General features: G+C 40.4%; 2 protein-coding genes across 2 annotated transcripts in view; both read left to right on the forward strand.

Moving 5' to 3' along the window:
- LOC120789637 (mucin-5B-like) overlaps positions 1–9,331 on the forward strand; it is a 19,286-nt gene extending 9,955 nt beyond the window's left edge. Inside the window, exons 14-25 of the mRNA XM_040126471.1 lie at positions 1–53; positions 137–231; positions 334–460; positions 3,291–3,546; positions 3,861–3,913; positions 4,734–4,837; positions 4,972–5,123; positions 6,398–6,536; positions 7,240–7,350; positions 7,774–7,953; positions 8,075–8,314; positions 9,167–9,331. The exon at positions 1–53 is cut by the window's left edge and continues 112 nt beyond it. Of these exons, the coding sequence (XP_039982405.1) occupies positions 1–53; positions 137–231; positions 334–460; positions 3,291–3,546; positions 3,861–3,913; positions 4,734–4,837; positions 4,972–5,123; positions 6,398–6,536; positions 7,240–7,350; positions 7,774–7,953; positions 8,075–8,314; positions 9,167–9,331 (1,675 nt within the window). The remainder of the gene's footprint in view (positions 54–136; positions 232–333; positions 461–3,290; positions 3,547–3,860; positions 3,914–4,733; positions 4,838–4,971; positions 5,124–6,397; positions 6,537–7,239; positions 7,351–7,773; positions 7,954–8,074; positions 8,315–9,166) is intronic.
- Positions 9,332–9,837: 506 nt separating this feature from the next.
- The window catches only part of LOC120789642 (mucin-2-like), an 18,489-nt gene continuing 16,826 nt past the window's right edge, over positions 9,838–11,500 (forward strand). The window contains exon 1 of the mRNA XM_040126485.1: positions 9,838–9,895. Within this exon, the coding sequence (XP_039982419.1) occupies positions 9,838–9,895 (58 nt within the window). The remainder of the gene's footprint in view (positions 9,896–11,500) is intronic.

The raw sequence follows: 11,500 nt of genomic DNA on the forward strand, positions 1-11,500 counted from the left end.
CACGGATGTTAAGAGCAACTTTGAGAACCCCTGCAGTCTCAGTCTGGCTAATGGTAGGTCTGACTCATTTAGATTGTCTGCTTTCGCTGTGGCTTCACTAGAATGACTGATGTTGGTCCTTGTCTGTCACTGACAGAGAAGTACGCCCTGCACTGGTGCTCCATGCTGACTGACCCTCAGGGAGTGTTTGCCTCCTGTCACTCAGAAATCAACCCTGACTCTTACAAAGAGGTGAGTCTCACAGCTACCGCTTTTACATATTTCTGTGGACTGTACCCAGAGCAGTCGCCAGACCTGTGATATGACCTGTTTCTTTATTTTGTATCCTCACAGAACTGCATGTATGACAGCTGTAACTGTGAGAAAAGTGAGGCCTGCATGTGTGCTGCAGTCTCCTCTTATGTCCATGCCTGTGCAGCTGCAGGAATCCAGATCAGCGGCTGGAGGAAGACCATCTGTGGTGAGTAGTGAGGAACGGTGAAACAGACGCTTGCTAGAGATGTTTGAGAAGATTTTTCAGCTGTATGTTGTGGATATCAACTCATCTGTATCATAATCAGAATTTGGTGCTGCTCATTCTCAAACAAAAATTATAGTTAAAACACTACAAAAGCCCAAAGTCCCTTTTGGGCTTCTGGGGCTCTTGGAGAACCAGGGCTCCAGGGCAGCTGTTCAGTTTACCCAGTTTATAATCTAGAATTAGTTTCGTTTTTCATATTATTGTAAAATACACTAGACTTGCAAGAAAGTATAATAGGGTAATAAGAACCCCAATGCAATTAAGGATTTGAGGCTCACCAACTAAAGGCAACTGAGCAACCACAAGTATTGTGGAATATGGCTTTAACGGTCTGGTTTAACAGGCGTTTGTACACTTGGGCATGCTCAGACAACCTCAGACAGTTCACGCTGCCAGGTCCAGCCTTGGACCACAAGGACCGTACTATTCTCTGCACCCACATGTCATTGGTCATCTCATTAATGAGTGATGAATTGGCAGAGTATGGGTAACCTCTCCACTCTTATCCATCAGTGCAGCTCAGGATAACTTGAGGTGACATTCTGAATATGAATGGCAGCAGAAACAGTCTTTCTTTTCACTCTTTTGAAGGGTATTTCCTATTTGTAATGCTTTGTTCTTCCTGAGACGAAATTAGCTACATTTCTGTGAGCTTCACAAAAGAGAGAAAGACCTAACTGACACATCACCAGATCACACAAGGCCAGCTTTAACTACACCAACACCATGCGTTTGAATGAATGAATTGACCTGAGTAGGGCCTCAGGACTTTGGTCAAAAAGAGAATCACGTTTTGTTTTGGTTTTTTCCCATTCGGGAATTGAGATAACAATGTTCTCCTAGGGATCCCCATTTTTGCATTAAAAAAAATCCATATTGTGTTCATACAGATAGAACATACAATGTGATTATTACTCATAACACAGACTGCTTTTTAAAAAACATACAGCTCAAATTCATATGCCCGGAAGGCAAAATTTAGGAAGAATCAACAAACTCTTGTCCGCTCTCGAAGACAAGTTTGAACGTTGATAAATGTTTTCCTGTTCGTGTGGAATTTAAAAAGATAAAAAAAAATACAACTAATAGACAGCTGACCTGTAGTCAGATGTGGCCTAAGACGCCTAGTCTGTTTATAAAGGGAGATCGCTTTCGCAACGTTTGATCAGTTGTCATGCAAATCCTTTTTTCCACCTCCCGACTACAGCAGGTAAGAGTCTGCTTTGGTCTTCTATATATCCTCTGAATACTTGGGCTATGGATGTTTTATCGGTCAGCGACAGCGAATTTAACTTTAAGTTTTCTGGGACTTGATAGCTGCATTAAATTGATTTTCAAGTTCAGCATGTCATGCCAGATAGCTGTCAAGAGGACACAAGTTTTCTTCTACTCCTCAAACCTCATTCAAAGCAGTTAGACTATCTGCAGTGTTAGTCTCTTGCTTTGGCTGCAGAACTAGTTTCCACTGTTCAAATTGTGAAACATTCAGCATGTAATTGACAATATCTATGGCAAGCAGGAGTTGAACCAGCAACCAGAGCATTAAGTAAGAAGTCCTCTAACCACTAGGCCACAGAGGACACCGCTGTTGGAACAAATCAAGAGACAGAGGATAGAGATAAGTGAAAAGCCCCACAGATAAAAGATGAGCTAATAATCCTGGCAGGGGCAGAGAAATAAGAACAGTGCAAGAATACCAGTACTCTGAAAGTCCACTAGGGAGCAGTATGATGCCATGGTGAGCCCATGACAAAGGATCACGTGGATTGCTTTAGCCTCGACATGTTATCTGTAAGTTGGCTTTATGGAATGGCTTCAACTGAAATCAACTGTTTAGATTAATTTGAGTCAGGTTTTCCATTATAAACTCAACGTTTGTGGAATTGTCCTCGTCGGAATTGTCCAGAGTTTCTTTTCGCACCAAACATACACACAAGCACACACATAGGCAAGCACACTCCCGTCAACCCTTGCCCCACCCTTCGTGTACACAAACACACATTCCTACAGCCCCATGTAAGGGAACAGCATGGGAATAGACGTTAATATTTGACAAATACAAATGTTTTCTAAAATTATCCGAAAGTGCTGGGATTTTAAATTTTCTAAAATTTTAAAATGTATCTAATATTCATCCTTTAACCTTTAGTTTGCTGCAACAGCAAACAAGGCAGACGTTCAGAAAAGCAGAAGATGCAGTTCTGATAAAGGCCAAGAATGTGGATATTCATGGCAACCATTAGCGAGTTCTGAACAAAAATATGTTCACCATTATACTGTATTACTCTGTATGGTTGCCATGGGTCATTAAAAATTGTTCATCGAGTTCTGACAATCTACCCTAAGATTCGGACTTTTCCACCTTTGATGATTCAAGCAATGCAACACTATTTCAGCGGGGTTGCTTTGGAGCAGCCTGGTGGCATCTGCATGTGATTTAATGGGGGTAAACATGCAGATGGTCGTGCGTAATGGCACTGTGCTCTGACACCTCTGAAACTGAAGGCTGCAGATTCACATCTATCCTGCTGCCCTCAGATAGGCTGCAAGGATTTAATGAAGTGTAGGATAAGGTTTTCAGATAGTATAGAGTGACTGTGTACAACAGGTACTGTCAGAGTCACACAAATTAATATACAGATAAATGCAGTCTGCTTTATGGGCTAAATTGTGCAAAACTAGTAATGTCCTTTTAACACCTTCACATGGCATGATTGCAGTACAATAGTCTCATAGTTTTATCACTGATTCTGTGGTCTTGCCTCCTCAGGGAAATATGCCAACTCCTGCCCGAGGAACATGATCTACTCCTACAATATCACATCCAGCAGTCGCTCCTGCCGCTGCCTTGGCACCGCAGATCTCAGCTGTCACATCTCCTTCCCGCCCGTCGACGGCTGTATCTGTGCTGAGGGTACCTACCTGGATGACTCTGGGAAATGTGTCCCATCTAAAGCTTGTCCCTGTTATGACAAAGGCTCTGTGCTGCCCCCTGGACAGGTTGTCAGCAAGGAAGGGGTCGTGTGGTATGAAATTTATGTCTAACCTAAGTGTTTTATTGTATTACTGCATGTGATTCGTATGTAATTTGATAGGTTAAAATGAGTGTACTTTACATCATATCATAATCTTAACACCCCAGTCCCTAATGTTTTTAAGCAGTAAAATTTGAAGTAGATTCATAGTAGAAAAAGCATTTTGTGTGTTTCCAAATAGATCAGGCAATGCCAATCGATTTGATTTGGTTTTGAATTTGATTCGTTATTAGAAACATTTAAGCAGTTTGCTGCAAGGTTATAAATCTATATTAATGAATTTTTTTTTTATATTTCTCCACTAGCACCTGTAGGGAGGGCAAACTCAGCTGCATTGGAGAGTTTATTTTACAGCCAGGTAAGTAACATGATGCAGACTCACCTGATAAGTAGCAGCCTAAAAGTGAGTGCTACATTACTTCCTGATAGCACCTTCTAGAACTGGAATGCTACGGAGAGGCTTTTTGGTACTCACCATCTGTACTCCGTAACTGGAAAACAGTGTCTATTAATGCCCTGGACCAAGAAAGAGTATGCCTTAATAGAATTGATATCTAAACAAGCAAACAGCATTGCGGTGCATGGGAACACAAGATCAATGTCTTTTCAAAGATTTGGGTATTTTGGGGGGAAGTTCTGAAAAAATGAAAACGATGAGCCATAAACATTTCTTACTCACATTCAAGCCCTACAAATAGTTGAATGTATTTGTTTTAGAAACCACTACGGTTTCTACGTGCTTCAGCATTTAGCCTCCAAAAGCTGCTGTGTTTCCTGCTGCCAGGGAGAGAAGTTTACAACAGTATACAGCAAACATTCTTCTGGCCTTCTGGCAGAAAAGGCAAAAAGAGCTGCTTACTTTCATACATCATTTAAATATGTTATTACAAATTACAACTAAACTACAGAAGGTTTGTTCTGTAAATCGTATGGGTAACTGTGATTCTCAGGCTGTGTGTTTGATTTATAATGATGTTTTCCATGTCAAAGACTAAATTTGTGTAGAAGTCTTAATAATGCAAAAAAAAAATTGTGCTCTGAGCACCATTAATTAAGGTATGCACAGTCTTGTATTGCATTAAATCAGGAAATGATGTCATGATGATTTCAGGAAAAATTAGTGACAAAAATTAATTTTAGAAATACAGTGAAGTAACTTTAGGCATGTCTTTTCTCAGTGGCCTGTGCTCCTCCTATGGTGTTCTTCAACTGCTCTGCTAATGGTCTAGCTGCAAAAGGGACGGAGTGTGAGAAGAGCTGCAACACATTAGACATGGCCTGCGTGAGTCACCTTTTCCCCGACATCAAGAAACACTTACAAGCAAAAAACAGATTATTAGTTTTATTTTTAGAACAAACATTTGGATAATCAGAGTTCTGAGGTGAAGTTCAACAAAAGTTTGATCTTTCCTCCAGGTGTCTACAGGCTGTATCTCTGGCTGTATGTGTCCATCTGGGATGGTATCTGACGGTAAAGGAGGGTGCATCAAGCCAGAGGCCTGTTCCTGTGTTCACAACGGCATCTCCTACCAGCCTGGCGAGACCATCAGGGTGGACTGCAACACCTGGTAAATGAATGACCAGTGGAATGAAATGTTGTAAAGCTAGAGAGATGTGCCAGGTACTTCAGTCTTTTGGTTACGCCCCTGTCTGTGACTGACATGTACAAACAAAAGGGCTGGTCTTTTATTATCTAGTGAGGACAAACCCTCAATATTCAACATTATGGAATCAAACACATCATTGATCCGCAATCTTTTCCTCTCTCTCTCTCTTTCTCTACCTATTTCTGTCTCTGCACTACACACACACACACACACACACACACACACACACACACACACACACACACACACACACACACACACATGCATAACACCCAGAGCTGCCTCTGGTGAGACCCCTAACAGACTGTCGTAAATTTTAAGAAACATTCCAGGAGACAATCCTACTGACTTTCTCCTTGTTTAAGGTACATTTCTGAAATTAACATAGATGTTTAGAATCAATATTGATTGACAATAGGGAAAAGCCGAAGTTTGTGATCTCTGTGCCTAAACTTCAGTTAAATTAATCTCCTTATAGTAGGTTATTTCTTATTCTCATTTTTTATTCCTTATCAAACTGCGTTTGCATTGCTCAGCTTTCAACTCAATACTTAACTAAGTGAACCTAAGTTTTATGGCCTATTTTTGTAGTTAAGTAAGTCTCGCCTGATAGTGTTTTGACAGTTTTTTTTCCCAGCCAATGACATTATTTTCAAGACTATTTAACAAGTCTAGTTAGGGAAAGTGAAACTATCAGATTTTATCTGACACCAACTTCAGTGAGATCAAGAAACCAGCAGACGCTGCAGCCCAACCCATCTGCCTGTTTGCAAAGTGCTTTCCCCAACCTTAACTCCGCTCCATCCACCTGGAGCGAGGTCATCAGCTAAGCAGCCCCTTACCAGACACTTGTTGCTTGACAACCGCTGCGTCTCAGAGAGCACCGCATTGCTGGGAAGCTCCGAGTGGAGTCAGCACCAAACCACTTCGGATTCAGTCAAAAGGGGCCAGCTCTGACTTGACGCTGCAAAGGGGGCTAAACTTTATTTCTGCTGTCTGTGATGAGACTTGATGTCGGCTAGGGCTCTGATAATTCCTTCTAAATCTTAGAGAAATTACACATTCCCCTAACATTCCGCCTTCTCTGATAATTCTGAATTCCACACTTCATTTCACTATTGCCACATTAAATGACCTGAATATTTTGTTTTCAAAGATTAATTGCATGATTCTGATCTATGTGGCCTAGTTCCGCCACATAAGCCTGATTCCATCTAATCTGCATCTGTTTACAGCGCTTGTAAAGACAGAAAATGGAACTGTACTACCAATCAGTGTGATGGAACCTGCTCTGTCTACGGTGCTGGACACTACATCACTTTTGATCAGAAGCGCTTCACCTTTGATGGCAGCTGTGAATACATTCTCAGTCAGGTATGAATACGCACAAAAAGAGTTGGAGAACGGGATGATGGAAGTCAAGTGCATTTGCAGACAAGAATGAAGAATGAGCCATCCCAGACAATGTCAGAGAGGGATTCAAAATAGTAAAACCTAAATCACAAACTCCAACCATTTCCTACTAAAGGCTTTGGTACGTTGTTCAAAATCAAAGGGATGAAATACTCTTGAATTTCCTTTCTTACTTTCGTGCATCAGTGAGTAGTTGCTTGCAAGGAGAGACAGACACTTGATATACACTCCAACATCACTTAAATACACATTCATCAAACATGATTATTATGTAAATTTTTTAAAATTATTATTGCATATGGTGTGTAACAGGTTTGCTCTGTCAGATAGTTCCTCCAACCTTTTTCTACATATGCATATTCCTGCTACAGGCTGGCATAGTACTTAGGAACATAGGAACAGAGTTATTTAGTAGAAACCCTCCATGAAAGGATGAATATTCAGGAATATTGAGATAATGTTACACTTTTTTTTTCACTCCTTGCTTGTTACCCACTGTGACCTCCATGCTTCAGTAACTATCTTTCAGTTTGTATAAATACCAATATTCTATCTCTCTGATAAATGAAAAACTGTGAAGCAGAAAGTCACGAGTCAAAAAGAGCCCGGAATATTTATTATTTGCTCGTGTGTGCGTGTGCGTGTGTGTGTGTGTCTTCCTCAGGACTACTGTGGCAGTGCTGAGAGTAATGGAACCTTCAGAGTGATCACTGAGAATATTCCATGTGGAACCACAGGAACCACCTGCTCCAAGACCATCAGGATCTTCCTGGGGGTAAACAGTCAATATAAAACCATTTCAGAAAACAACTGCATTGACAAGGATTCAAGATAGGTTCGCATAAATAAACTGATGTGATGCATCTAGAAGAGCTGAGTCAAAGGCAACTGGACCTGCTTTAGATTCTTGAAGACGTTTCGCCTCTCATCCAGAGGGTGTCTTCATTTGCATTTTACACAAAATCCTTGAAAACAAAAAATGCCAATGTGGAGACTCAAATGACTCGATTTCTGAGGGTGGTGTTGATGGAATTCAACAGAAATGGAGGCACTCCTCCAAGCTGCACAACAAAGTGAAACAATTGTGGACAAGAAGTTTTCAGAGATGTTAAGTTGAGATGAGTGATTCTCAGTGTGTATATATATTTAAACACATAAACACATACATATATATATTTATGTCTGCTCTTTTATTTAGAGTGCAGAACTGATTCTAAGAGAGGGAAGCTACCAGCTGCTTTCAAGTGGAAATGAAGAAACAGTTCCATTCCGTTACAGTGCTGTGGGCAACTACCTGGTAATTGAAGCCAACAATGGACTCACTGTCATATGGGACAGGAAGACCAGCTTGTTCATCCAGCTCAGCCCAAAATATAAGGTAACCCTGGAATATGTGAAGTAAAGTTTTAGTTATAATCTAAAAAAAAAAAAAAAAAAATACAAGCTTTTTTTCTATACTTAAGTTTAACAACATGATATAAGGAGCTCTACTTTTTCAGGGTCATGTGTGCGGGCTGTGTGGCAGCTATGACAACAATGCAAATAACGACTTCACTACACGGTGCCATGCTGTGGTGGTAGGCCCACTGGCGTTTGGCAATAGCTGGAAGGATTTACCAAACTGCCCTGATGCTCAGAGCATTAGCAACCCCTGCACAGACAACCCATACAGACAGTCGTGGGCCCAGAAACAGTGCAGCATCATACTGAGTGATGTCTTCTCTGCCTGCCACTCCAGTGTAGGTTGTTGTTGAAGTCAAGTTTGTTGTTGTGGTTTTCCTTCTGTTTTTATCCTGCAGGATGTAATGATGCAGATGTTGGTCAGATTTTCAGTTGCTCTGCCTATCCCTCCAAGAAAGATCCAAAATAAGATATGTCAGCTGCTGGACATTCTGAGCAATTTAATATGTACAGCTATGGTCCTCAGGGAGTGAATCCTAATTGTTTTGACCCCTTACATTACATACAGCACCACATTGAAGCAAAAAAGTAGAAGTAAGTTTTTCCCTGCTCACTATCTTGTCAATGAAAAGGCAAAGACAAACGGCCATGTAAATTGCTTTGATCCTCAGCAAATGAATCGCAATATTCCGGTCGACCCCCTCTAATGTTCCTCTAGTGGCACCAGGCCATATTTCCTACTCTTCGATAAGAAAAATCAAAGTCAGTTTCAGACCAGGTTAGACTGAGCTTTTCTCTTGCACCTTCAAGCCAAAAGTTCAAGTTTGTAACCTAATAGGCAGTTTGCCACGAGGTACTGTTGCACATGCACGCGGTTCTGTTTATTTGTACCTATTTGAGTTGAAGTTGTTTTTTACTATTTTATATACTGTTGGGTAGTTTAATCTCTAACAATGTGTCATATTCTAAAAACTGTACAAATGTTCTGTGCCAAAACCTTAATTTGGAAAGGAATTTGTAACTGTACCTGTCAGATACAATAAATGTAGTTGAGTAAAAACTACCATATTTCTCCTCTGAGATGTAGTGGACTGGAAGTAGGAGTGCAGCAGTGCCTTTCCTCCATTTTGTGTTGTGGAGTTGCTCTTTCATAACCACTTAACTCATTAATGTATCATCACACACTGTAGGTGGATCCTGCTCCATACTATGAAGCATGTGTGTTTGACTCATGTGCTTGTGACACCGGTGGAGACTGTGAGTGTTTCTGCACTGCTGTGGCCGCTTACGCTGAATCCTGTAATCGAGCTGGTGTCTGTATACGATGGAGAACCCCTCGAATCTGCCGTAAGTAACCGGAAATAAGAACATTTGTTGTAGTTAAGCTACAATTACCATATGGTTCTTCTGAGCTAAAATAATTTTTCAAGAAAAGGGAAGAACGAAGAGATCAGTGTTGCATAAGGTAAAGCAGAAATACCCTATTTTTTAGCTAAATATCTAACAGGGTAACACTTTACAATACGCTCTGCAAAAGTTTGAACAGTTACTATGGAACTATAAAAGTGAGGAACAACTCAGGAACGACCTGATAATGAATTTTTAATGAGGAGATCCTTAATAACTATAATTATCAGTTACTAGAGGCCGTACGGGGGGATGCTATATTAATGAATTATTAGGTAAGGTAGTTCATTAATATCTGTGAATCGGAATAATGACACTTTCTTCGTGATCAATTCTTGATTAACTCTGAACCAGTCCATGAGTAGTTACTCAATAATCCCTTGTTACATCATGGATATGGCTAATAGCTGGTTAGTTTTTACTGCGTAATTCACAATAAGTTCCTTGATAAACAATGGCGGAGTGGCCATCAGGAGAACCCAGACTTTCCCCTGTGGGATGCTACACGCATTGTGCGTGAGGCTCAATGTGAGAAAAACGGAACATCAGAGGGAGACAAAGATAGACAGAGAGTGAGATGGAGGGCGGCAAGAGGGAAAGGGATACATAGTGCTCTGACGTGGCAATCAGTCCAGTCTAGCAGGCTGCTTGGCCCACTGTGGTTCTGTTAGGCATTTACCTAACCTCCCGTTTATGTGTTTGTATCTTTATCATCGTCTAATCACTGAGACAGCCAGCAGTCGACTATTGCTGACTCGCTTTACATGAATAACAAAGTTTTTTAAAAAAAGGAAAATTGTGGTTGAAAAGCTCAGAGAAAAGAAACTGAAATCCAGAAATATCCAAATGCTTCAAATAGTTTTGCATCTGGCAGCAGTAACTATACAGAAAACAGAGGAGGAGCAGAGCAGCAGCGTGGGTTGAGGACCACAGTTCCCAGCGAGTCCAGTTCAATACCAGTCAAATTTTACAGCATAAGCAGTAGCAGAAGAAAACAGGGCGCTAGTCTGAGTTTACTTAGCAGGATAATGTTGTACAGCTTCGTTTTGCTCTGGTTTCATCAGAAATTCTAATATGCTAATTAAAGTACAATTCAATACAATTTTTCTTCATAAACTACAGTAACAAAATCATTATAGAATCTGTAATTGAATTGTGTATGTAACAGTTAGGCTAACATTACAAAATTATATAAACATAATTCAAGTGCAATTCTATTTCATGTATTGTTTTACAAATCATCACAGTTAATTTACTCTCTGTTTTGAGTGTTTTAGTGCTAGGATGTTCGAGTGTTAGTTTTCCTTGGTAACAACCAGGTACGGCCCTGTAAATGTATTAAGTATTTTGAGCATTGGGTGTTGCACACCTTTCAGGCCACAAGAGTGGAGGGCACACTAACATGATATACCAGTATCAGGTGGAAGTTAAACCGTATGCTTCAGTAAATTCCCAGAATATTAAGCTGTCGGCTAAATAAAGGTGTTAACTTATGAAATCGGTAAGGGTTTTTACTTAACTTGCTGTGATAATTGGGTTGATGCTACATGTGTATTATTTTTACAGTAAATAAACAAGAATCCACCAACTTTTATGCTGTACATGAACAGATGGTGCAGATACAAGAAATAACTTGGAAAGAAAAATGATAAAAATGATAAAAGTGTTTAAATCAAAACATACAACAGTTATTAACACTCACAGGCACTAAAAGTTGTGTAACTTAGCCAAAGTGCAGCAGCAATAGGACTTAATGTCCACAAGCTAACAAGCTAATAGACTAACAGGCTAACAAAGAGTCCACTGTCCGACTCTGGTACATGAATAAATCTAGCGAGCCAGGAAGCTCCCAAGTGGTCTCTTTGGTTTATCGGCTGCAGTTCGGCATGTACAGGAAGTGTCAAGGGCAGTGAGTCTTTCCAAGAGCAGCAGTCAAGTTGAGTATATGGGTTTGTATGGCTTTGCAGTACCAAACAGTCTCAGAAGAAAGTGCATACGTATGGGGCGCCGATTGTAAGGTAGCACATACTGAAATTAAAAGCAGCATTTCGCTACCTTTAGTTCCAAATGTTTAAAAAAAGTGTGAATTTTTTTTAAATCACTTTTTAGCAGATTTA

This window comes from Xiphias gladius, chromosome 1 (genome assembly GCF_016859285.1).
Source record: "Xiphias gladius isolate SHS-SW01 ecotype Sanya breed wild chromosome 1, ASM1685928v1, whole genome shotgun sequence".
Taxonomy (NCBI): domain Eukaryota; kingdom Metazoa; phylum Chordata; class Actinopteri; order Istiophoriformes; family Xiphiidae; genus Xiphias; species Xiphias gladius.